This window comes from Lycium ferocissimum, chromosome 9, assembly GCF_029784015.1.
Source record: "Lycium ferocissimum isolate CSIRO_LF1 chromosome 9, AGI_CSIRO_Lferr_CH_V1, whole genome shotgun sequence".
In the NCBI taxonomy this organism is placed as follows: Eukaryota; Viridiplantae; Streptophyta; class Magnoliopsida; order Solanales; family Solanaceae; genus Lycium; species Lycium ferocissimum.
The window spans coordinates 53,834,144-53,860,728 of record NC_081350.1 but is presented as its reverse complement, the minus strand read 5'-3'; the positions used below and the strand labels follow the sequence as shown (position 1 = coordinate 53,860,728).

Genomic DNA, 26,585 nt, shown 5'->3' with positions numbered 1-26,585 from the left:
AATATTAACTTGCCAAAATTTGTTATGAAAACAAAAAGACAACAAAGAAGGATGTAAAAGATCGAGCATCAACAACTTCCATACACAAAGAGAAAACCAAAAGTCTGTAAGAAGCATCACAATTAGAAGCTACTCATGAAAACTCCTTATTCATTAACAATTCATTGAACTTTTCAGTCCATGGTGAGTACACATACAGGAGAAGTCACCAACACTTTTTTTTCCTCCTTCTTGATTCACCAAATCAACAAAAAGGGCAAAAGCTAATATATAATTTAGTTAAAATTCAAGTGGGAATAAACCCAACTCATCAAGAACCTCTTTGCATCCAGCAACAGACTCACTCTTCATGAAGAAAAGTGGGTTAGCAAAACGAGTTGGATTGTGCATGCCAACATTTCCACTGCACACAACTCTTGAGTTCTCAAAACCAAGAGCAGGGTCCTTGCAATCCTCTCTTGGGCTCTTGACAATACCCACATCACAAAGTGAATTCTCATGGTCACCTTCTACTTTTAGTGTGTATTTGCCATTCTTGTCTGTCACACCTTCTACTGTGTATGTCTCCTTTTCTGTCTCAATGTCTCTGCACACCAGCCTCACCGTTGCACCTATACAAATATACCGTCAGACCTCTCTATAACAACATTTTACTATAACAACCAAGTTTTCATTGGAACCTATTTTTCATGTTATGCTATGTTATATGTTTTCTATAATAGCATTTCGCTATAGCATCTAAAAACTATTCAAACAATTGACACGATTTAGCTCTGTAAATCAATGAACCTAACATGTTAGAAAAAAAGTGGACTTACATTCTATTACTTTGAAAGATTTTATTTATGTCTTACCTTCGGATTTTATGGTAATCTATAACGATAGCCCAATATAAGTGTAAATTGTTGTTGAACCGTGCACGTCATGTGCTTGGTGAGTCTAGCAAGGCAGTGAGTGTTGGCTAAAGCATGATGTGACGACCCATAGTCCCCCCTTCTCTATTCCATAGTATATACGTGCATTTTGTCTTCTTCAATATACATTAGTCAATCCAACATAGCTCAAACTGGTATGGCAATTTTCTAACTACTCAATATGAAATTTTTGTTCTAATATCATATGTTTCATGCATCTAAGGAGTCATTGTTTTAAACTGCTAACACTATAATTTTCAATTTTTTTTTTTTTTTTTTTTTAACATATTTACAACATTCATATCACGATATTCATACCTTCGATGTACTCGCTGAGTCTGGTCTCAAATTGAACACGGCAAGTGTCACAATAGACACTGCCTTCAACATTGAGGAACCGATCATGGCATTGAGCCAAGTTGGCAAAGGCCAAAATGCAAAGTGCAGAAAGGAGCAAAACAGCCTTTGCCATTTTTCTTTTAGTTTTCTTTGGTTTTTTTTCTTTTTTGTTTTTCTTTCTTCTCTTGATGTGTGTCACGATTTGAATACAAATGATATTTCAACTATTTATAGGGAGAAAAGACCTTAAGGAACAACGGTAGAGCGATTGATCCTGGAGCAATTTTAGGATGATCCTATATTTAATATGAGGTTAGGAAGCAATTGACTTGTTCTTTTGTTTTATACTAATTTTATTTGGTTGAGAGAAATACACTATAGACTCCTTGAAACCACAGTCTTAATTAACAATATGGAAATTTCCATTTGAAGGGACATAATATTTTGAAGCTCATTTATTTAGTGAAGTAATTTATCATTATCATTTCATCAAACCTTTGATTTTTTTAAAATATCATTACCCCTATATAAATACTAGTGAAATAATGATGGAATAATTACTTGGCATAGCTACTTTTAAGAGGTAATTATTGATAATAACTACCTTTTAATTTATTTATATTTAGTAGCTACGGTTTCTTTGGGATTTTGAAATTACCATTCGTATGCCCCATCGCATATAAGGAATATCAAAATACATCAAGCTTATTGTGGGTCGCAGTTAAGATTTATTGGGTACTTATGCCTTATGGGCAAATCTTTGCCTCAAGCATATATATGTATTTTTTCAATACCAGTGCATATATGCGTTACATAAAAGTATTATCTTATGTCCATCCCGTATACAAATTCACACTTTGGTGGCAATACAAGGCAGACATTAAGAATCCGTAAATATTTTCCCATCTTCGTAGGCGGTCAAGAAATATTTTCCCATCTTTATTTTGAATGCTCCATCACAAAAGGATTGTGGTACGATGATTATGAAATCACATGGGACACAAAATGTGGCATTTTTTGGTATGCTAGTGGCATTGGTTTTGAGAGAAAGGAACCTACGCCCGCTCGGGATTGCACAACATTCGAACCTAATGTAATAGTGCTCCAACCATATTATTTTTCTTACATATTTTTTTTGGATGGAATAAAATAGATTTTCCTATCTTTTTATCTTTATATATGAGATACATAAGGTTATTTATGTAAGTTTACCAATAATAATTGTGCTGTGGACGGGCCCAATTGTGTTGTTGATATTAGCATAAAGACTCCTTGAAATAATCTCTATATCTTTGACTTTTTCATATTGAAAACTGTATACCAATTAGTGATTCAAGAATTATAGATAATCTTTTTTACAAAATTATTGTATTTAAATTTGGGTGATTTGCACAAATTGGATTTTCTGATATCACCATTCAAATTTTAACCTTGTTAAAATAATTATGAAAATAATAATTTTTTCATCAGAATATGAAAGCTCCTAATGATTGATCATATTGCACAAATTTATTGTACTATTTGAAAGTATTATTAATAACTCATCAGAAATATTATTTTATTACTGAGTACTACTACTTAGGATTCACGTTTGATTAGGATTAGGTTTCTTTAGTTATTTTAAGCGTCAGTTTTGTATTAGCTATTGGTTACGTATTCCTACATTCTAGGAGTTAGTTTAGGATAATTGGTTTATTTCATTTGTAGTTAGTTTAGGATAATTGGTTTATTTCATTTGTATATAAACTCCATTGGAGGGTTATCAAATACATATATTTTAATTTTTCATTCTACTTCTCTGCAATTATATGGTATCAAAGCCACAAATAATCTAACGAGTAAAAAAGAATAAGAGCACAAATGACCCCTTCTACCCCAGTTGTTAATGTTGATGCTGCCTCTGTTGTCAAATAGTTAAGTTAATTCAACTCATCATCTCCACTGCCCACAAACTGTTTGACAGCCGCAACTTCACTCTATGGAAAGCCCAAATTGACATGTTGCTTCATGGCCATGACCTCTATGGTCATTTTGACGGCACTAAGTTGTCCCCTCCTGAAATAGTCACCGCTAACGGTCTTGAGACTATCAACCCCGATTACAAGGATTGGTTTCGTCAAGATAAACTAATTCAAAATGCTCATATGGCCTCTGTCGATGCCATAAGCGCATTCACTATCGCTTCTGCGGTCAACTACAAAATTGTGTGGGATCAACTTCACACTTCCTTTGCAAACAAATCATAAACCAGCATATTCAGCGTCCGTCACCATCTCAGTGGGGTCAGCAAAGACAATAAAGCAGTTGTTGAATATATGCGAGAGATTCACTCTCTGTCTGATGAACTCATCACAGCAGGTTTAGCCATAAAAAATAAATAACTTGTGGCGAAAATATTAAATGGACTCCGTCCAGAGTTATGTGAGATCTTAGCAGCTATAGGGACACAAGACTCTCCAACTAGCTATGCAGAACTTTTTAATAAGCTTCTTCATCATGAACTGCTCCTCAAACATGAGGACCTCAACAAGACGATCGCCTAGATCACAACAGTTGTTGCTCAACGAGTCACAAAACCTCTATCGGCCCCACGCAACAATGAAAAATAAATATGAAGTTCAATTATTATTTTTCAAACACGGAAAATCAAACATGATATCACAATAATAATTTTACGAGTGAGTTACACTCGATTTACACTATATATTTTTTATATATAAGCTACAAGTTTTTAATATCCTACGTCAGACCATATGGTCCATTCTTTTCTATTTTTTTCTTTTAAGTTCTTTATTTTTCCAATCAATTATATGGCAAAAAATACAACTTATCAAAAAAAAAAAAAAAAAAAAAAAAAGAGTTACACAAACCAACCAAAAGAAAAGAGAGTCCCACAAACACAAAGCTGTAAATGGAATATAGGTGTACTATTCCCAAAGGAAATTTCATAAACAAGGATTCACTTATCCCCTTAAAAAAAAAAAAAAAAAAAAAAAACTGAGGATGCATTTCACACATTTTGATAACATTCGGGACCAAACCAAACATTCGAAAACATTTCTTAAGGGGGTGTATTTTGATTTGCATTTCCTATTAAAACCCGATACACCCTCCCAACTATTCAATCACTCTCCTCTTCACACTTCACAAGCAATTATTTTCTTGTGTTTCAGTAATTACATACTCGTCCCGTTACAATTTTGGTGACATATTTGACTGAATACAGAATATAAGAAGACAATTTTTTTTTTGAAATTTATGATCTAAAATAATTTTATATATTTATCTGATTATAAATAATTATTTCATTCAGGATAAATAAAAATTTATGTCAAATTATTTCTGAATATAAAATATGTCATTCTCTTTTTTATTTTTATTTTTTAAAAAACATACTACAAAAGAAAGGGCGCCACATAAAATAAGATAGAGAAAATATACCGGTAAAATCCTTAAAAATCCAAGAATTCACCCCTTTTTTGCCCTTTTTTGGTTGTGATTTGTCTCTTTTCTACTATTGTGATTTGTGTCTTTTCTACTAACACATTTGGCCATGAGAATTATTCAATTTTCCTCGGAAACTTTTTTCACTTTATTTGAAAATTAGTGTTTGGCCATGAAAATTTCAAATAAAACTAGAAATTGTATTTGAAATTTAGAAAACACCTAAAATCTTTTATTTTACCTTTTTCGCATTTTTAACTTTCAGTACATTCAAACAACCAAATATTACTTGCAAAAACTATAACCAGACAAAACTTCATCTTCAACTTCAAAAATTTCAAATAAAGTGAAAATTATTTGGCTTCTATGACCAAACGCCTACTAAGAAGAGATAACAATTGAGGATGCACTTCACAGAATTGAAACTTTAGGGACCATATTAGAGAAAATGATAAAAATGGTTTGAGGTAGGTTCAAACTAGTCCATTTAGTATGCACTGAACAATTTTGATCCTTTAAATTTGCCAAAACTTAACACTTTTAGTCTCCGTCAAATAATTAATAATTTATGTGCTCTAGATTTGGAGACAGTAGAAGGGAAAAAAATCATGAACATCAAGAAAGTTTCATCAAATCCTAAAATATAAAACACAAAATACAATCAAATAGACATATTTCGTTAATCATTCAATTCAGACTAAAAGTGTTAATTTTTGACAAGCTGAAAGGACAAAAACTGCACAATACATACTTGAAGGGACTATTTTGAACCTAATCCTTAAAGGGATCATTTTTGACATTTTCTTACCATTTTTCAAGGCGGCATTTTCATTAACATTTTCTATTAAAACCCCATAAACCCTCCCCAACAGTCACTCTCTTCTTCACTAGGGTTTAACGGAACCAAAAAAAAAAAAAAAAAAAAAAAAATGGCTACTCGTCATGTAACTCGTTCACTCGCTACTTTCACGCGCACCTACACCACGCGCCTTCGACCACTCACCACCATTACAGACAACCTACGTAATGTCTCTCATACAACGTCGTTTAATGTTCGTGGTTTTGCTACGCGCCAAACATCGTCGTCACTACGTGACCCTAACCCAAACTGGTCTAATAGACCACCAAAGGAAACGATTTTGCTTGATGGATGTGATTTTGAACATTGGCTTGTTGTGATGGAGAAACCCGAAGGTGACCCGACCCGAGATGAGATTATTCATAGTTATATTAAGACTCTTGCTACTATTGTTGGAAGGTTTGTCGAAATGCTCTATGGTTGTTATATATCGTTTCATAATGTATTTTATTATAATGTATTTTATGGTACTATATTGTTGTGTCGTTACGTAATGCCAATGCCATGCAGGATAAATCTAGAAAAGTAGGGTATGGGATGAAGCTATTATAAAGAGTTATGGTAAAGGATAAAATAGGATTATTATATAGTTAGGAAAGATAAAATAATAAGGTAATGATTTTGCTTGATGGATGTGATTTTGAGCATTTAGCTTGAATTTATTAAAACCTAATAATAATTGTTACTGTTTTATTACTTTTGGGACTATCAGAGTGTGTTTGGTATGACTGAAAATGTTATCCAAGAAAATATTTTCTCGGAAAATAAGTGATTTTCTTGTGTTTGGTCAGCAAGTGGGAAACAGTTATTTTAAGAGTATTTCTATATATTCAAAGCAAAACACTATGAGTTTTTTGATTGGAGTGTTGGGGTGGGAGGTAGGAGGCGAGATGGGGTAGGGGGTGGTTGGGGGTACGGAAGGGGGTTAGGCGAGGTCAGGGTGGTGGGGGTGGGTGGATAGTGCGTGGATGGGCTGGTATGCGTTAGTGGGTGTTTTTATTGGTTCGGAAAATGTTTTCCCTCAAAATTTTGAGAAAAACATTTTCCAAGATATTTAGTGCAACCAAACAAGGGAAAATAGGAAAACATTTTCCGTCATACCAAGCACACCCTCAATATTTACTTGTTACTCCCTCTGTCTCAAAATACTTGTCGTTTTTTCATTTACACGCTCCCTAAAAAAACATTACTTAGGAGTTTTGTTTGACTATTTTACCCTTATTTATGTCTTAAGATATAGTCTCTTTCATTAAATGTTTAGTCATAATTGAGGTGTTTGTATTCTTCAAGAACAATTACTATTAAGGGTAACATGGGGAAAAAAACAATTAATTTTGTCTTGAACTTCCAAAATGACAAGTATTTTGAGACGTATTTTTAGTAAGGTGGCGAGTATTTTAAAAACAGAGGGAGTATTTTATGTGGTGTTCTGTTATTTGCTACTGCAGTAAACACACCCAATTTGATTATGTTGTATACCTCTGTTCAATGAGAAAATGGATCAATTACTACAACATCAAACCTATGAGACTTAAGGAGTGATATCAAAAAAAAGTGAGGAAAAAATAAATGTGAGTAGAAGAACGAAGATTCCATTTATATGATATAAATTTGTATGACAAGGCAGATTTGTTTGTGGTCTAATGTTTTCTCAAAGCAAAGCATTTTCTACCAAAACAAGGAAATCAACTTCCATGCTTGTGGTGGCAAGTCTTTTTTCTTTGCAAATATAACAAATTCTACTCCATATCACTTGCTTTGTGGAAAATGTTTTCTCCAAATAAAGTATTTTCCACCAAGACGAGGAAAATAATGTCTATGCATTGGTAGCTGAGGTCATTTCCCTTCAAATTATCCCAAAGTTCTACCGTATGTCACTTGCTTCAATCAGCGCTTTGACATTTGTGTTAACTTTTAGTACTCAAAAAATATCTTAAAAACATCCTTCTCACAGTGTGTGCTAATCCTAGTAGGACTATCTATGTTGCCTACTATTATACCCAACCAAATATTTTCCTACATACTGAATACACCAAAACGCCCTAGTTTAATTAAACCCAATTATGATGAATAGCTTAACCAATGAGAAATGGGATAGAAGAAGGAAAAAGGGAACTTCCTGTGCCTATACTTCTATTTGGAAATGTATGCCTTGTGTGAACCAAAATTATACTTCTTTTGCCTAATACAAAGTTGTTAGCTTGTGTTGATGAGGAGCACAAAGACTGTACAGTGCTTGTCATGATAAGTACCTGGAAAAACGAATAAGCTTGTTTCATTTTTTTTTTTTTTTTTGGTTAAGAAGTAGTTTTTTTCTTTTGATTATTAAAAATTAGTTTATTTCTTCGGGTGGCTTATGTTAATATTTAATGTTGCAGTGAGGAGGAAGCCCGGATGAAGATATATTCTGTCTCAACTAGACATTACTTTGCTTTTGGTGCCCTTGTATCTGAAGAACTTTCTTACAAACTAAAAGGTAATGCAGTTGTTACGCCCTCCCTTTTTCAGTTATTCACAACGGTGAGAAAAGAGGTGGAAGAGTGCTGATCACTTGTTTCTTTCCATTCATGTGCAGAGCTGCCTAAGGTTCGTTGGGTGCTTCCTGATTCGTATCTCGATGTCAGAAACAAAGATTATGGAGGTAGGTAGTTCCATGTTTTGCAGTCCTACCAGCTTGCTGTGTCAACACTAGCTTAACATTTCTGTGATAAGTTCTCTTTGATTATTGCACTTGTTATGAAATTAGAATAGGTTTATTTGGTTCCTATATCTAATTGTGAACAAATAGTAATTTGCTTTGTTGCACCCTCTAGGCTTGGGACATAAGAGTGCTTACTTTTTAATTGCATCTTCTGCCTAATTGAGCTTCCTATCTGCAGTTGTTGTTTTTACCATATATTTTAAATACTTGTAGGAAAATTATATATTTTGAAAGTTAGGATTAGATGTTTGATCCAAGTCAGTAATTTGATGTTTTCATTTCAGGCTAATAAATTAGATAAGCTTCCGGTATTTGTTTCAGGATGAAAAGAACATAGGTGGCATGTCTTGGTTCATGCTCTGTCACTTTTTACGAAGAAGTTGGAGAAAAAAATCATCAATCACCCTTTTCTGTTTTCTATGTTACCAGCATGCCCATTTTACTCCAGTGTAGACTGTCTTCCAGTATATTATGGCATATGGTTGCTGAAAGTTGCAACTTCCAAGTGTTTTGAGTGAGTATACTTGGCGCATCAACTAATTTTAAGACTATTGTAATGCATGTTGCAGGGGAACCGTTTATCAACGGACAGGCTGTGCCATATGACCCCAAATACCACGAGGAATGGTTGAGACACAGTACTCGTGCTAAGGAGAGAACCAGGCGCACTGACCGACCTCGTGATTTTGATAGATCCAGGAGCTTTGAGAGAAGAAGAGGATGCGGAATCAACTCAATCAGAACCCTGGATCCAACATGCCAGCAGGGGGGCCACCTCCCAACATGGGTGGAATGCAGCAACCTAGCATGGGAGGGCCATCAAATGTGGGCGGGATACACCAGCAGCAAGGCATCGGAGGGCCACCCAATATGGGCGGGATGCACCAGCAGCAGGGCATGGGAGGGCCACCCAATGCAGCCGGGATGCACCAGCAAAAGCATGGTAGGGTCACCCAACATGGGTGGGATGCATCAGCCGGGCATGGGAGGGCCACCACCCCATGCAGGCGGGATGCAGCAGCAGGGCATGGGAGGGCCACCGCGTGCAGGTGGGATGCAGCAGCAGAACATGCCACCCAACATGGGAGGTGTACCGCGAAACATGGGTGGAGTGCCTCCCCATAACTACGGAGCGCCAAACAGTGCACCTGGTTTCCAATACATTGGTGGACCAAACAATGGAGGCACGCCTTACCAAACAGGTCCAGGGCCAAACCAGAGCTATGATGATGGGAACTCATATCAGAATCGAAACATTTCTGGAAGAGATATGCCCCCTCGTAATTACCAATAAGCAGCTGTAGATACGTATGAAGTTGTCAATGCTAGAGGTTTTATTTCACCAAGTAGTTTACCATCTTATGGTGTTTCGGTAGAACGTTCTCATTATAATAGTTGGAAGTACGAATGATTACATATTGAGTTATGCAGTGCCACAAATTATTGGAAGTTCCTCTCCCATCTAATTCAGTACCATCATTTCAGTAAAAAAATTGGATTCACTAATGGGATTAATTTTGCTTGAACCAACTATAATCCGTTCATGCACTAGACCTATATGTGGATTTTTTTTCTCCACAAATGCTACGTTATCTTTATTTTGAAGGTGCAAGATTAGTGTAGCTGTTTGTTAGTAAAGCTTAAGATTATGTTCTATTTTTCCTTTTGGGACTGTCCAATGAACAATGGATCTTCGCAAAATATTTCTCTGTTTATTACTCCCTCAGGTTCAAAATAAGTGTTTGCTTAGTTTTTAGCACTCATTAAGAAAGTATTAACTTTTAGAAAAATTTTAACTTTTAGAAAAATTAAAGTATTTTGACTAAGCTACCTTAAGTGAATGGTCCCTAATTAATATAGTCCTTTTTTTTTTTTTTAATGAAAACTCATAGGGGTAAATTTGGAAGTAAATAATTAATTCATTCTTTGATTAGGTAGGTGGACACTTATTATGAACCGGAGGGAGTACCTGATTCTAAAATAACCAAGCAAACAATTTCTGCAACCACTTCAAATCTTGTTAAATTGCAGTGGACTATCATTTTTCAGTTGCAGTTTCAGCAAGAACAACTAGTGCTAGCAAATGCACATGTTGGACTGACTATGGGTAGGTTGATATACACCGAAAGACTGCTGAATGTAACTCCAAAGAGTAAACTGATTTCAACTTAAACAAATCCATCAGGAAATGAGACTGGGAACGGATGGTTTTGCAATTCCAATTTTTACAACTTAATATCAAAAGATGGACGACTTATCCCCTTTTCTTTTTCTACAGGTAGCTTATGGTAATCCTGAAAAACTGAGAATTTCAACATATGTGTGTTCTCACTTCTCTCAATCAGATGAGTGGTAGCCATTACATTGAGCTTCAGATCCTAAGAATGACCTAAGGACACAAAGCTCCCGAAGAACATGGGCAAAGTTGTCCAGACATTCTCATATGCCAATGCAAGTCATGTAGTGAATATCAAAACAGTTTAATATAGAACCAAGGGATGGTATGAGAAGATGCAAGGATAGAAAATGAAATATGATTCTATCTTTCCAACATATTTGAACAAGGGATTAAGACTTCAAGTACAATGATGATTAGCCTTGTTTACTATTCACTTGTTCTTATTACTAGGAAAATCCAATAGTTATTCCTGAAAGTTATACATATAGAAAGAAAGGGAGGGTCACAAGCTATAAGGAAAGATCAAGTTAGTTTTCCTGAAAATATGAAGAAACTGGAAAACTATATTAGTGAATGATTGAGAAGATAGTTCCGTCATTCCGTTTCCACTGTGAAAAAAGTTGCCTCTGCAGAAACTTCAATAGATTGAGAGCCAGGGGATGCAATACTAAAGGCTTTTCCATTCACATCCTCTGTTCTCTTCTTGGCAGAACGAATCTGATCTGCAAGTGAAACTTTTCTTTGTACTTGTGGTCTCTTTATGAACGCTACATCGAGTCTTTCCCAAGCTCGTCGATGTTCTGTACAAACATGACTGAGTGTGGACTTCTTCCTCTGAATCTGTAAGCACACAAGATATGGCATCAGTTATAAAACACAAATAATGCACCAAAATGACAAAGTTTTTAGCCGCACTCACGTCTGGAATTCATTTTGGGATGTTTTCTACTTCGGTGCTAACTTGCAGCAGTTGTATTCCCTTTTTCTAGAAGGGAATTGTGCAGACAGTTTAAATTTTGATGTTAGGGAGAATATAGTCGGACTTGATTTTGGCAGCCACGGTAATTTCTTGGAATGGCCAAAGCAAAAGCAATTTATTTTGGAGGGACCAGCAAACAAAATTTAAAAGGGTTTTCAAAATTTTCCTTGTATGTAGGGTACGAGATATGAATTTGTCAAAAAAAAATGGGAGAAGCCACGGCACCCCTAGCACCACTCGGGTTTGAGTTATCTCCGTAATTGGACCCAATTAAATGATCAGTAATATGCCATTGTCTTGTAAAATGAAATTGATAGAAATTGATGTATGGGATCATCTAGGTGAAGAGTATACCATATTCAACCATGCATATCTTACTCATTGTTCAATCAAGCAAGGTTATGCTGAGTTCTGACCTTCACTAATTTCGCCTTGAGTTTTAATTCTTCAGCAACAGCTAGCTCTTCTTTCTCTTGCTTCGACCGTCTTCTTGGTCTCTTTGTTTTTACTTCAACTTTTTGCTTTTCTTCTCGTTCTTTTCTCCTTTGAGCAAGTCTCTGCATCTTTTCTGTCTTTCTCTGTGCTGCTCTCTCAGCTCGTATGCGTGCCATTTCTTTTGCCTTAGCCTTTTCTGCAGCCCGCTGAAGCTGTTCGAGAGCTATCTCTCCTTTAATCTTGTCATAGCTGTCCCATTCTAATTCTTCTTGGTCGGTCCCACCTACCTTAGCAGCATTTGCAATGCTTTCAGCCCATGACTGAAAAAATTTCTCCCTTGACCTTTTCCATTTTAATCGTTCACCCCAGAGCTTTCTGAGAGCTGCACGTATTCTTATCTTGGTCTGATTGCTGCAAAAGAGAGTTATTATTGACTTCCAGATTTAAGTAAAAAAGTTTAGTTTGCGCAAGTTATTCTTTGTGGTGAGTTATTCATGCTGCAGTTAGAGATAGTGACATCGAACAATTCCTGTCATTGACTATTAGAGCAAAGAGAACAATTTCTGTATACTGGCAACTTTCTAGTAAAATGTTCGCATAGAAGGTCATGACACCACATAAAATAAAATAGAAGCATAGATAGTCACTCCCTCCGTCCCAATTTATGTGACACTCTTTCCATTTTATTCAGTCCGGAAAAGAATGACACCTTTTTATATCTGATAACAATTTAACTTTAAAATGCCCATTTACCCTTAATGGGATGATTTATAGTCATGCAAATATCTATGGCTTATTTTAGACCACAAGTTTCAAAAGTCTTTCTTTCTTGTTTTGATCAAGTAATATATTTTCATCCATAAACATGGCCAAAAAGCTGGCCGTATACAAGGGGTGTACCAAAAGATAAAGAATCTACAAAAAGAAAGTGATCCTCTACAAATTCCACCCGATCTTCTATACAAACACAGACTCTGTGGGTGCACCAAAAAAAAAAAAAAAAGTGAACGGAGACTACTCCTCAACCGAGAGAAACTCGACTCTACCCCCTCAAAAACTCTCTCCCATTTCTCTCTCCAGACAACCCACATTAACGCGAGAGGGACCACATTCCATGCTCTGCATCTTCTTCTTTTCCCCCCGCTTTTCCAATAGAACACCAACTCTTTCACAGTTTTTGGTATCGCCTACGGAGAGTAGTCAACAGTGTTTGAAACTCTGTTACCTCCCAATCATGTAAATCCCTTCTAAATCTCAAATCCCAAAAAAGCTCACCATGTTGTGCCCCCCTAATCTGCTGGATAGTCGAGTCCCTTTGGCATAATATTCTGAAAAGACTCTGGAACACAATCTTTCAATAAGCTGCCTCCACACCAACTATGACCCCAAAAGTTAACTCTCCTCTCATCTCCTACCTTGAATGAGATATACACTAAAGTCATCCCATCCCTTCATAATATTCCTCCACAAACCTCACCCAAAAGGCATAGTTGACTTCTCTAGTTCTTTCTTAAACATGACACTAGTAAGAAATAAGAAACTAAAAAAACAAGACGCTAGTATGCAAAGGAAGTGACCCTCTGCCAAATAACTTCTAAACTTTCAAACCAGTGACTTAAAAGAGCCTAAAAAAAAAAAAAAAAATTAAAAAGGGAGTGGACTATTGCTTGGCAATTGATTTTAGATGTCATCACACAATCTATGCATAGCATGAATGTGAAATCCTGAAAGAATTAACATCTAATGCTCAAAAAAGTTACAGTTTATGCGGCTGAGCAAGAGCACGTGTTCCTAGTTAGTCAATTATGACTGGTTATATACACAGTTATCTGAAACAAGGCGCAAGACTGCTAAAATTTGCCTCTTGGACTTAGAGGTAGCTTTTAAAGCTCTAATATCTTGATATTCCTGTTCAGAATCATGTGGAGAACATTTCAGCCTGGTTTGTTCCTTAGGACCCCTATTTTCATTGGAGGATGGCACTACCTACTTCATCTGAAGTTCAAAGACTGTATAACTTAAGCTGGAAATGGCTCGCCAGAACAAACTTTCTGGAAACAGTGGAAGATTAGCTGCTACAGCATTTGTTTAACAGTTACAGCAATGATGAAATGGCCGCCTTCTCCTACTGGTAGGTTCTGTTAAGCTCACTTGTCTTGCTTCAAGCCTACTTATTCTGTTGAACCTTTCACGGAAATTTGGTGGGAATTATGACAAAGAGTTGTCAAACATGCTTTTGTGCTCTGTCTTATCTGCTATGAAAGACTTTCCACTACATGTGGATTATGAAGTGGGATTAGTTAAGCCTGCTGATAGTACTTTCTGTAGTGATAAAAGGAGTTATTTACCTCCTTTCTCCTTTTGTCCCAGCTTCAATGACAGATGGCAGCAGAGATGCATAGAGAGCCACATAAGTCGTATGCACAGACAGATGGGACAGTATGATTTCTTCAGATTCCCACAGCGAACATTTAAAGGCGTGGCAGTCAAAAACTACCATGCAGTCTATTTGTCGAGGGAAAAAAAAAAAGGAGGAGGAGGGGGACTTATGATACAGTCTTTGTTAATTGTTCTGGTCAGAAATGACATAAGAGGGGGTTACAAAGCTCCGGTAACTGGTAAGGCAGCTGAAATCGCTTGAATAGATATATCATTAGCAATGAAAATGATTGTGGCTAGTCAGAACTCAGAAGCACATACAGAAGCAAGAGGTACTGGGAGCTATCAGTTGGAATTTTAAGCAAAATATATTTGCTTAATATGGTGCTTTCTCTGTTATCTCTCTTTGCCAAGGGGTATTCCCTTCTCTATGCGGTAGTATTTTATTCTCAATAGTATCTTCAACTTGAACTTGGACACACAGAGAGAGACAGACAGTCAGTCTACGAAAAAGCTGACACAATTCCCATCGACTTAAGTTAGTTTCCCCTGCTCGGCTGTAACAGTTCCTCAAGATTGTCTCAAATCCTGAAATTCAAGCTCTTATACAACTAAGCTAACTCTTGCATGCCTAAACAAAGCCGTCAGTGTTATTTAGTCCTTAGCAAGGTAGAACATGACCTCATAATTTGAGCATTAACTTTCATTACACATACCAAAAACCCTAAGCTTTTCAGAGCACACGTAGCGGACTTGAATCTTATCAAGAGCAATGAAGTATTGCTATAAAAGTGCATACAACTTCCAATTATAAGAAAAAAGAGAGGTAAAGTACCTAAGTGAGCGTGGACATTCAGACATCTTTCGTCGTACCTGAAAAAGATAAAATAGATTATAGGAAAAAGAGAAAGATATATATATATATATATATATATATATATATATATATATATATATATATGTGTGTGTGTGTGTGTGTGTGTGTGTGTGTGTGTGTGTGTGTGCCATAGTGATCAGTACGTTATCATGCTACAATTGTCAGTTTCTCTCCGGCAGAAGGAATGCTTTGAAGGGAAAAAAGGAAAGTAAAAAAGAAAAAGAGCAGTAGATGATATCCTGGTCTTTCATTTGCAAGTCAAAACTCCAAAGCAGAACCAAAAGTATAAATAATTTGGAGATAAAAAAAAATAAAAAAAATCGTGAATCAAATAAACTAATTTATTCCAATAATAGCACATGTTTCATATCTATTTTAAAAGTAAACGCAACGTAAAAGACACCGTACAATTGATTCTTACATGACTTCACCTTGGGATCACTCAAAGCTTCTTTGGTTCTCTGTCTGATCTTTTCACGAGTCTCTGCAAGGTACCTCAGAATAGTTAAAACTACAGAGATATATGTAGTAGAAATTAGCATATCACCGTTTATATAAACCCTACCTGGACTGTGTTTTCTGCCTTTGTTCCATGGCACTTTTCCTCTGTTTGCTAATCCAATCTTTCTTCTTCTTTCTACTTCGATCTTTTCCTTTTCCTTACCATCCTTGTCCTCTGCCTGAAAGTCTTCAGTCAAAACTTGCTCCTTGGACACATCAGCACTTTGTTTTCTTGCATTACATCTCATTAACTGCAATATCTCCGCCGAGCCATTTCTAGCATACAACAGTTTAAACGAGTCTTCTCCTTTGGATGAAACAGAACTGTTCTGAACCATAGATGCATGATAGATTAACTTTAATATGCTCAATCTAGTTCGTGTATACTCGGCCACACAGACCGAAGTTGGGGAGAGGAAAGTGCTACATGTGGTATTGATAGGAAGGTGAGAAGGAGATAATTTCCTGAGGAATAAACAAATACACAGATCAGAGCTGCTTCCGTTTGATAACCAATATTAATTAGAATACCTGCAACCCAAACTAAGAAATCAGTTGAACAATCGTTAAAACTGAAGCAGAACTAAACATTTGGAGTAAAACTTAAGCAGAACTCAAGTGAACAGTCAGAATATGATTCATAATGGTTTTGACTTCCAAGATAAAACAAGGAAATAAAAAGAAGAGAAGGAGAGGAGAAACAATGAGACTCCAAAAGTTGGCTCAGAACTTCAGATACATGAAACTAATGCAAAACGCGATGGCTGCAAATGACGATATTGTATTACAAAGTCCATAGGAAAATGTCACTAATTAGTGAAAAATTCTTCAATGCTTAAATAATTTACCAAGTCCATATCTGTCCCAATTCTTGAACAGGAATTGTGGTGGCGTTCATTTACAAAATTTTAACAGAGCTCAACTTTATAAACTTCATACAAAGTACTAATAACTCGAAACTCACCCCTGGAATTGCTAACCGAAAGGACCAAAGTACACCTCACCTTTATTCATCAAAAATAGCTGGACAAATATCAACAATTAACTTAAACTAAGTAACCAAGAATTCCAAATTACCCTTCCGTATACCTAATGCCATGCCTATCCCTCAACAATCTGTTTCTAGGGTGGTTTTAAAGACTAATTTCCAAAAATGGTCAAGGAATCTTCTATACATTTAGGATTAAGCTCCCTCAATGTGGTCACATTGCTCAATTTTGTATACACTAAGACTTCTCAGCGGAGCTACACCTTTGACTATGGGTTCGACAGAACCCAGTAGTTTTGGCTCAAACCTTATATTTGTGTTTGAAAATTTACTTAATATGTATAAATAATTTATTAAGAACCCAGTAAGCTGCATTCTTTAAAATTCAGAACCCATGAACTCAAAATCATAGCTCCGCTTCTATCTCAATATATAACATAATAGAATCAACATAAATAATTTACCACTTAATACGAATAAATAGTTTATCAAGAAACCAATAAGCTGCACATTTTAGAATTGAGAACTCATAAACTCAAAATCATAGCTCGGTATACGAACATAATAGAAGCTTTATAAAGTACTCGATAAATTCATCCACCTAACAAAAACAAATGGATCAATGCAATGACAGTAGATTTACAAAAAGATAAAAAAGAAGAAGAAAAAAACGAAAAGAAAAACAGAAAGCATTAGACTTTGTTGGAATTAAGGAAATGGGGTTTCTTGAATTTGCTACCAAATTACAGTCAGATATTTTTTTTGGGCATAAACCAAGAGGAATAGTAAGACAAATTTAATTTCAAGACTATAGAGAGAGTGTGGGGAGCTTACATGGGTGAGAAGATTGAGAGGCGCATCAACCATACGTTTGTGATAACAATTACTCCTATTACACTCTATTCCTCTCTAATAAGTAACTTCTTTTGAAAAAATAATAAGAAAACTTTGTAACTTCTTTTTTTTTTTTTTTATTTGATTTCGCTCCTAGAAATCCGACATTTGTTAAACGGAAAAGGGTCAAAAAGACCCCTGAACTATTCCAAATAGATCATATATATATATACCCTCCGTTTGCATTTGGAAGCAAAAATACCCTCACCGTCTATCCAAAGGACCACAAATACCCCTGGCGTTAACGGACCAATTGAAAGGCGACGCGGCGTACTTCCAGTAAAAACGTTGTATTGTGCCATCCACGGAGGGGATATATGATCTTTTTGGAATAGTTGCGTATTTTTGACGCTTTTCCATACTTTTTTTATTATCATGTTTAAAAATGTTTTACTTTTTATTTAAAATAATTAAATTTTAAACTTATCATTCACTCTTAAATCTTTGTAAAATAATTTATACTCACACAAAAGTATATGACATATTTTAGATTACACATTTAATACGTAATAAAATCTTTTTTTTTTTTTGTTTGTTAAATTCCGCATTTAATCAAATATTTGCACATGAATTAGAACAGAAAAGAAAGTTGAAGGGTTATTTCTGAAAAACTAAATTAAAGGAGGCCTTGATGTGCTTATTTCACTAAACGTTTTTTTCATCTTTACAACGAGTAATGAATCGCGTTAGATCCCGGAGTTGATTGAATTTCTTAAGTTAGGAAAGTAAAACCACCACGCTGGGAGAGTTGGGAGTTGAAGATGATGGTGACTAATCTATTCTCTCCCTCCGCGTTATGGTTTTTACTTTCCTAATTTAAGAAATTCAATCAACTCGAGATCTAATTCAATACTCGTTGTAAAGATGAAAAAACATGTTCAGTGAAATAAGCACATCAAGGCCTCCTTTAAGTTAGTTTTTCCGAAATAACCCTTCCACTTTATTTTCTGTTCTAATTCATGTGCAAATATTTGATTAAATGCGGATTTTTTTCAAAAAAAATATTATGTATTAAATGTGTAATCTAAAATATGTCATATACTTTTGTGTGAGTATAAATTATTTTACAAAGATTTAAGAGTGAATGATAAGTTTAAAATTTAATTATTTTAAATAAAAAAGTAAAACATTTTTTAAACATGATAATAAAGAAAGTACGGAAAAGGGTCAAAAATACCCCTGAACTATTCAAAATAGATCATATATACCCTCCGTGGATGGCCATGTGGAAGTTTTTTTACACGTGGGCATGCCACGTCAGCTTTTCAACAGGCCCGTTAACGCGAGGGGTATTTGTGGTCCTTTGGATAGACGGCGAGGGTATTTTTGCTACCAAATGCAAACGGAGGGTATATATGATCTATTTCGAATAGTTCAGGGGTATTTTTGACCCTTTTCCATTTGTTAAAACGCTCCTATAAAGGTAAATTGCACTCAGTAGGACTCAAATGTGAAAACTCTGGCTAAAAACCCCATTAAGGGAAAAGGGTCAAAATTATCCCTTTGCTTTGTTTTAATGGCTAAAAATATCATCCGAACTAATTTTGGGTCATTTATGCCCCTGTTGTTAAGAAAGTTAATAAATATACCCTTCATTTGACGGAGATCCCCAAACTGATTCAAATAACCCGATTTCATAAAACATAACTCATTCTCCTATTTTACCCGCCCCGACCCACCTCCAAAAATAACCCATTCTTCCTTCTCTCTCATATTTTCTCCTCCAGTTGTCAAGCCCATCAATTCCATCAATTATAACCAGAAGGAAGATTAAGAAATGGTTTTTGAAACTAGCAAACATTTTAATTAAATTTCATCTTTGTCAAACAAAGATAATTTTTAAACCTGTTATTCATTATCTGAATAGAAATTCTATTCAAGCTCTAACCTTAGAAAGGAAAGCAAAGAAAGACGAAAACATTTGACAACCATTTTGGAAACAATCAGTACATACCTTTAAATAGTTAGTACTGTAGAGCAACCAACTAAGCAGATAAATAGAGCACTAACTTATCACTAACCTATGACCAGAAGTAATGGCTAAAAGAGTTGACCCCATTACCTAACTAATTTCAACATAATTAGCACTCCTAAGATGACTTAACTAAACATAAAAATTGTAGCTCATAAAACATGACACTAACTTTTGAATTAGTTAACGGCTAAAGAGAAAGCAAGTCTCCATAGTTGGAGGAGAAAATATGAGAGAGAAGGAAGAATAGGTTATTTCAGGAGGTGGGTCGAGCGGATATAATAAGAGAATGGGTTATTTTTTATGAAATCAGGTTATTTGAATAATTTGGGGATTTCCGTCAAATGAAGGTTATATTTGTTAACTTTCATAACGACAGGGGCATGAAAGACCCAAAATTAGTTCGGAGAATATTTTTAGCCATTAAAAAAAAGTAGAAGGGTATATTTGACACTTTTCCCTTTAAAATAATAATAAGAAAACTTTGTAACTTCTTTTTTTTTTTTTACTTGATTTCGCTCCTAGAAGTCCGACATGAGTTAAAACGCTCTTAATAAAGGTGAATTCGTACTCAGTGGGACTCAAACCTGAAAACTCTGACTAAAATTGAACGAGTAATTATGACTCCATCATAACCTTTGTGTGTGTAACTTCTCATGGATACACGGTAACTCTGCTTAGCGTATAATTTGCTGTTAGTTTAAATAAAGAAAATTATAATCACACTGAATAATTTAATATAGATTTTAAATTTTATATATAAAAAATTTAAAATGTCGAATCGAGCCAAATAAATTAATATACCATAAGCGACATGTCAAGTAGTTCTCGTTGCACGTGTGTTTCATATCAAGTAACACAGATGGTATAAAACATAATTAAATATGAGCGTGATGAACAATAAATAATAGTATAAAGAGAAAAGTGCAACCCAAAATTAATGAATAGTAAGCCTGTTCTATTGAGTTGATTGTTAAATGGTAGATGATTAGATATTGTCTGAAACTGAAAAATTAAATTTACTTAAATAGATATAATATATGCAAAATGAAAAGACTTGCAAGGTATAAAAATAAGATAAAACTAAAAATTGAAAGTTTAAAGGATATGTTATAAAATAATAAAGCAAAGAACAAGAATAATTGTAGAGAAAGAGAGAAGAGGGAGAGTTCTTATTTCTCTCAAGATTAAATACAATGAAGAGAACCTCTCTATTTATAGGAGAGACCGACTTGCCAAAGTCACAAACCCTAACAAACTCTAAAATTCCTCCTAAAGATAGACATCACAATATTATAATAATATTTATAACACTCCCCCTTGATGTCTATTTCGATAGATAATATGCTCATTAAAACCTTACTTGAAAAACCCAATGAAAAATTCCAAAGAAGGAAAAAGAGTACATATTTAATAATATACATTTTGGTTGCCTCATTAAAAACCTTACCAGAAAACCCAATTGGGACAAAACCTTGGTCAAGGGAAAAAGAGTACAACGCGTATTAACTCCCCGATGGGTACATCACTCCAAAACTTGAATCTTCGCATTCCAATCTTGTGCACCATCTTCTTGAAAGTTGTAGTTTGTAGAGACTTGGCGAATAAATCGCCATATTATCGCTCGAACAAATCTCTTGCACGTTGATATCACCATTCTTCCGGAGCTTGTATGTGAAGAACAACTTTTGTGAAATAAGCTTTATCCCTTTATGAATCCACTCTCTAGTCGCGTGTATGTTGCTACATCTTCAGCCTTTGATAGAGTTGCATCAAAGATATAATATTGTTGAAATCACCGTAAGTGCATTCTTGAATTGCTTTATAAATAAATGTTATCTTTATATGATTTAACCGTCATATAAACAACATCGTATGACTGTAATCCCTCAAAGTCATAGCAAAATATATAAATGCATCAATTGCATAAAGATATGGCACTTCAGGACCAAAAAATCTTGCAAGTTTCTCATTTCAACTTCTTTTACATGCATAATCTATTTCTTTTCAAAACTCTTCAAGAGTTTCAATAATTCTCAAGTCATCAACTTGCACTAACAATATGACATATTTTGATTCCCACAAAAACGTAGGGATAAATAGACCCTTAATCATTAAACATTCATTAAGGTGATTAAATCACATTCACCTTGCTTGATTTAATTCATAATAACGAACAAAACTTCTAGAACTTGTATATGCTTTCGTATTCAAAATTCTTCAGAATTTTCATATAATTTGTCAAGTAATTCATATAGGATATGACAACATCTATTTCTATTTAAATATGTGACATCTTCTCGGTGTCCTATTGGACATGATGTGTCCAATAAACTTTACGCTTACCAAGGTGCGTCATTTCACTTGATAATAATTTCTACGTTAGCATGCTTTAATAGACGTAGAATTTAGATCCTCACAATCTTTTACAATATTGCGCTATATTGTACCAAAGATATCGTCAACTATATATATTATTTGTATCGGTTCGCAATGTGACATAACTTATTGAGATCTCATCACTTCCATTATTTTTAGGTACCTAACCTCTCATGAGGTTTCATGTCGCAGGCTCTTCAAGAGCACATTGCCTCCTCATAATAATCATTAATCATTTGCTCCTCTTTCTTTTCAATGATTATTGTGTTTGAAACCGATTGGTCTACCACGCTTCATGCATGCTTTAGACTCTGTCCTTCAGGGACATGAATTTAATAGGAGCATTTTGCAGCTGAAGTTAGAAATTAATTTTGGGCGAAATGCTTCTAGCATTTGAGTAGAATTATCTTTTGAATGAGGATCATACTAGTGATATATAATTTATCACATATTCCTCGGTACCTTATTCTTCCCCTTATGTTAGAAAAACTAACATACACCCCATTTTCTTTAGGGAATCCATCTTTATGCATCATGGTAGATTAATTAATCGTATACCACATATAAAAAACTGTTAGATGGAAATATATCGGTTCCTAACCCCGAACCAATTGTGAGGGGAAAATTTATCATAATTTAGCACATGAAGCATTGTTCTCATAAGCAATGATTTAGCTTTTATCGGAGGCATTCAATGCCAAACCAACTTGGATATAAACTATCATTCACAAGATGAATTATCTTGATTACATAATCTGAAAATTACGCTCTCAACTCAATCATTTTTGAGCAAGTAACTTTGCATATGTCAAACCGCAAAGTTACAATAAACGCACATGTGACTGTCTTATCGATGCATCTATTTAAGACATCACATAACAGGTGAACGGGCCCATATTCACCCTTTATATTTTTTTCAGAGTTAGGAAATTCAATCCCAATATTAGCCAGTATAATCCACTTATCATGAGAACAAGCTACAAAAATAAATTCATGAAGAATCTTCTGGTTCTTCAATATATGTCAAATACTCAATCGCACATCATATTTGAATCGGATGGCCAAATTGCTCATGCCAACTGATAAAATTATCTATACTAGTAAACTTTAGGTTTACCATGCCATGTTTGTTTTAGTAAACTTCTGGTTTACTATGACTTGAACTCCTGTTTTGTAGCAATAAACTTCTGGTTTGTCATGGCATAAGATTTCATCATGCTTATATTTGTGTAGTACAATTTGGAGAATAGAGAGGGTAACTTTTTACTTACATATGTCTTACACACTATGATTTTGAAGATATTTAATCCTCCAATCATTTGAATCTTCAATATGATAGTCATTTACTTTAGTAAACTTCGGGTTTTACTAGAACTTTTGTTTCGATCATCACACCTTCAAATATTACAATCTAGGATGAATGACATAATAATATATAAGCTCTTCAGGAGCCTTTAATTTATTCTCCATGATCACATACTGTTCGGACACTACTGGTGTCATGATACTTGTAGACAAATGATTAGGCTCTTCTGGACCTTGATCATTAATTTTTAACTACCAAATATTGCTCAGATACTGCTGGTATCATAAAAAAGTTTTAGTTAGACACTGCTGGTGTCATGAAATAAACAGTAATTAATGGACATCTAAAGACAATACAATTTATAAATGATTAAACATTAAGTTCTAAACTTCAGTATTTCAAACATCTCCTTCGTGAAATTTGCTATTAACGTCCGAATATTTTGTATCTTAGCGGTGACCACGTAAATATTACATCCTCGATCAAGAAAAATACATGAATTTGTTATTTCCTTCAGGAAATCAATAACAACTAATCATGCTATCAATGTGGTTATAATAGAAAATATTCTATAAAATCTTTTCATTTGCCTTGGAATGATATATAATAAAAGTATCAAGATAATTTGACGTACGACAAGTACGTGCAGAATGACCTTCATACCACAAAATAACATCTATATCTTTTGCTATTTTATCTCTTCAGAGGTGTGTTGTGGTATTTCTTCATTCACTTCAGTGGAATAAAACTTGGTCATTTAGATGAGCTTTATACATAATTTTCAATAGCTCATTATTTCTCTCGAGTCCGCTTTAATATATTTCCCAAACTTTTTCTACTTGTCAAAAGTTATACCGATACTTCTAGACCACCAAAATACATATAGAACAATACCTTAGTAGTAAGTTACGTAATACCAAGACATGTTAGTAATTTCCGAATGCTGACAACTTTAAAATCTCTAGTTAACTAATTATATCCGCCACAAATTGCTAACAACTTACTTTCCATAAACATGCATATAATACCAAATTAATAATCAACAGGAATAAGTTCTCATAATATGACCAAACTAGCAAAGGAAGGGACAAAATATATTCCCGTTTAATATAGTGAAAGAAGGCAATTTATGAGTTCCACTGCAAATAAAAATAAGGCTAATCAGATGCCTTTTCCTTTTAACAAATATAGATATTATATCAATTTCAAAAATTACATATAAATTTGACGTTTGAAACCAAAGGATTTTGAGAATTGCAATTGATATCAAGATATTGAATTGAAACGGTTGGACACTTTCAACCGCGATATATTTCAACGGCATGTACTTTGTCCTACGACTTCCATAGTTTGATATTAGGTCCAGTATGTCTAAACTCAACCAAGATTAGTACTTGACAATTCATTTCCAAAGTAAAAACATGTACAAAAATAGGATAATATTTATCCGCTTTATTTTCTGAGTCTTACTTCTTCGGGAGTAAGTTTCGATTTAATGTTTTAGGAGCAAATTTCAGATTTACTACTACTTCGGGAGCAGATTTTTGAGTTTGCTACTTCAAGAGTAGATTTCTGAGTTTACTACTTCAGGAGTAAATCATAGAATTTTTTTTTCTCAATTATTCTACCTCTTCTGGAGGTGTGGCTTGATATATTCACAACCAAGAGCATGTCCGTATTTATAATCTTTATTACATACTGTCACATTCACTTTAAGGAATGGATATGTATTTGTAACATTTATCAAAAGTTCTCATTCTTCAAGAATGGAACAAAATCATCTCTACGTGTTCTGAGCATATCAAATTATGATAGCTTAATACCTCTTTTAAGATGTTGCTACTTCAGGAGCAAATTAAGGTATCCACATAACGTAGAGTATTTTTCTCTAACATGTCTTCAATTGTAATCACAATAAGCCTGTGCAAATATTATCACTTTTGGTGATTAACAAATTTAATTAACACGAGATTTGTAAAATATAATCACTTCTGGGATCATATTTTCTTTCAAACTCTGCCAGAGTTAAAATATATTATATTCGCTCATATTTAAAATCAAGTTATACAACTTGAAGAATTCAAAAGAAATAGAAAAAGTAAAAAAAACTTGCCTGATACTTTAGGTATATGTTAAAGTCGTTTCAGTTTTAGGCATGGGCACGTGATGTTCATTAATATCCAATATTTCAAATCTAAACAGTGCTTCATCTTTCAAGACCATGACTCTAGCTGTGAGTACCCATTCAAACGATCATATTATCAACACCTAAGGATGCTTCGCAATATCGTAACATCTCAGTTGATTAGAGTTTCGTGCTGATAACGTGTTATAAAATAATAAAGCAAAGAACAAGAATAATTGTAGAGAAAGAGAAAGAGGGGAGAGTTCTTATTTCTCTTGGAAGGATTAAATACAATGAAGAGAACCTCTCTATTTATGGAGAGAATTGACTTGGTGCCAAAGTCACAAACCCTAACAAACTCTAAAATTCCTCCTAAAGATAGACATCACAATATTATAATAATATTTATAACAGGATAATTCTTTTTCTAACCAACTACTGGAAAAGGATTAGGCCTTTGTGGCAGATGAAGTTTTAAGGAAAATAGGAAATAATAGAGTAACAATTTGACATAGAAACTAAAAGATGAAGGCTAAAGCGACTTGAATTGTATATCTGTCTATCAATAAACAGTTACGTGTTACAATTGAAGTGTTCAAACTAATAGCAAACAGTTAGTGTAGTATTTGGTGCATCAGTGTTAGATACAAAATAGCGACAACTAAATTTCATCAATCTCATTTATATTTCTATTCATTAATATAAAATCTAAAGCACTATCTACAAATACTATAAAATATATTAGGAGCGCGTGCGCGCACACACACTAGTTCTCGACACGTGCATTGCACGTGCGTGTGAAATAATAACGTAGATTTTTTGGAGTTACAAAATGGCCTAGATATTTAGTAAGTTTCTAAAATAGCCTAGTGTAGTATCTTAGATAATTATCTCGAAGAAATATATCTAGATATTCTAGAGTATTGTTAGAAGATAGAGTATACTAGATTTCTCTTATAGATATATCTAGAAGTGTTTTCTAGAACCATCCATAGACAAGTATAAACACGGATGACCTTAGTCATTTGTAGTCACGTTAATACAACCCAATTTTAACCAATTCATAGCAAATTTAAGAAAGCCGTCTTCCATTAAAGTTCCTTTCATAGCTTCCTCTTCTTTGGTTGAATCTTCCTTCCTTAGTTAAAAATCTTGGGCTAGCAGAAGGTCTTCCTAATTTAATTTTTCTTCTACTATTTCTTTACAGTGCATCCCATGTCAAGTAGCACAGATAGTATAAAAAATAATTAAACCTGAAATGAGCAACAAATAATATAAAGAGAAAAGTGCAACCCAAAATTAATGAATAGTAAG

The 26,585-nt window shown here is 34.4% G+C and overlaps 2 protein-coding genes and 1 pseudogene across 3 annotated transcripts; 1 reads left to right on the top strand and 2 right to left on the bottom strand.

The window, feature by feature from the left end:
- Positions 1–130: 130 nt before the first annotated feature.
- LOC132031296 (anther-specific protein LAT52-like) lies at positions 131–1,467 on the bottom strand. The gene is made up of 2 exons (XM_059421205.1): positions 1,233–1,467; positions 131–611 (listed from the first exon to the last, which is right to left on the bottom strand). The coding sequence occupies exons 1-2, from the start codon at positions 1,384–1,386 to the stop codon at positions 280–282; spliced, it is 486 nt and encodes a 161-aa protein (XP_059277188.1). The 5' UTR covers positions 1,387–1,467; the 3' UTR covers positions 131–279.
- A 4,068-nt stretch (positions 1,468–5,535) lies between these two features.
- Positions 5,536–9,706, top strand: LOC132031295 (multiple organellar RNA editing factor 8, chloroplastic/mitochondrial-like; annotated as a pseudogene).
- A 1,071-nt stretch (positions 9,707–10,777) lies between these two features.
- On the bottom strand, positions 10,778–17,533 carry LOC132031294 (uncharacterized). Of its 2 annotated transcripts, none has more exons than XM_059421203.1 (6): positions 17,430–17,533; positions 15,672–16,072; positions 15,538–15,590; positions 15,065–15,102; positions 11,832–12,261; positions 10,778–11,276 (listed from the first exon to the last, which is right to left on the bottom strand). In XM_059421203.1, exons 1-6 carry the CDS (start codon positions 17,453–17,455, stop codon positions 11,031–11,033), a joined length of 1,194 nt encoding a protein of 397 aa, XP_059277186.1. In that variant the 5' UTR covers positions 17,456–17,533; the 3' UTR covers positions 10,778–11,030. The 2 variants fall into 2 exon arrangements, with proteins under 2 accessions (XP_059277186.1, XP_059277187.1); XM_059421204.1 differs by lacking the exon at positions 17,430–17,533 and adding an exon at positions 17,060–17,369.
- Positions 17,534–26,585: the final 9,052 nt, after the last annotated feature.

Coding starts and splice junctions, on each gene's coding strand:
- LOC132031296 (XM_059421205.1), bottom strand. CDS start 1,386: ATGGCAAAGGCTGTTTTGCTCCTTTCTGCACTTTGCATTTTGGCCTTT. Junction 612..1,232: donor ACTCAGCGAGTACATCGAAG/GTATGAATATCG, acceptor ATATTTGTATAG/GTGCAACGGTGAGGCTGGTG.
- LOC132031294 (XM_059421203.1), bottom strand. CDS start 17,455: ATGCGCCTCTCAATCTTCTCACCCAT. Junction 16,073..17,429: donor CTCTCAATCTTCTCACCCAT/GTAAGCTCCCCA, acceptor TTTATTCCTCAG/GAAATTATCTCCTTCTCACC. Junction 12,262..15,064: donor GAATGTCCACGCTCACTTAG/GTACTTTACCTC, acceptor TCTCTTTTGCAG/CAATCAGACCAAGATAAGAA.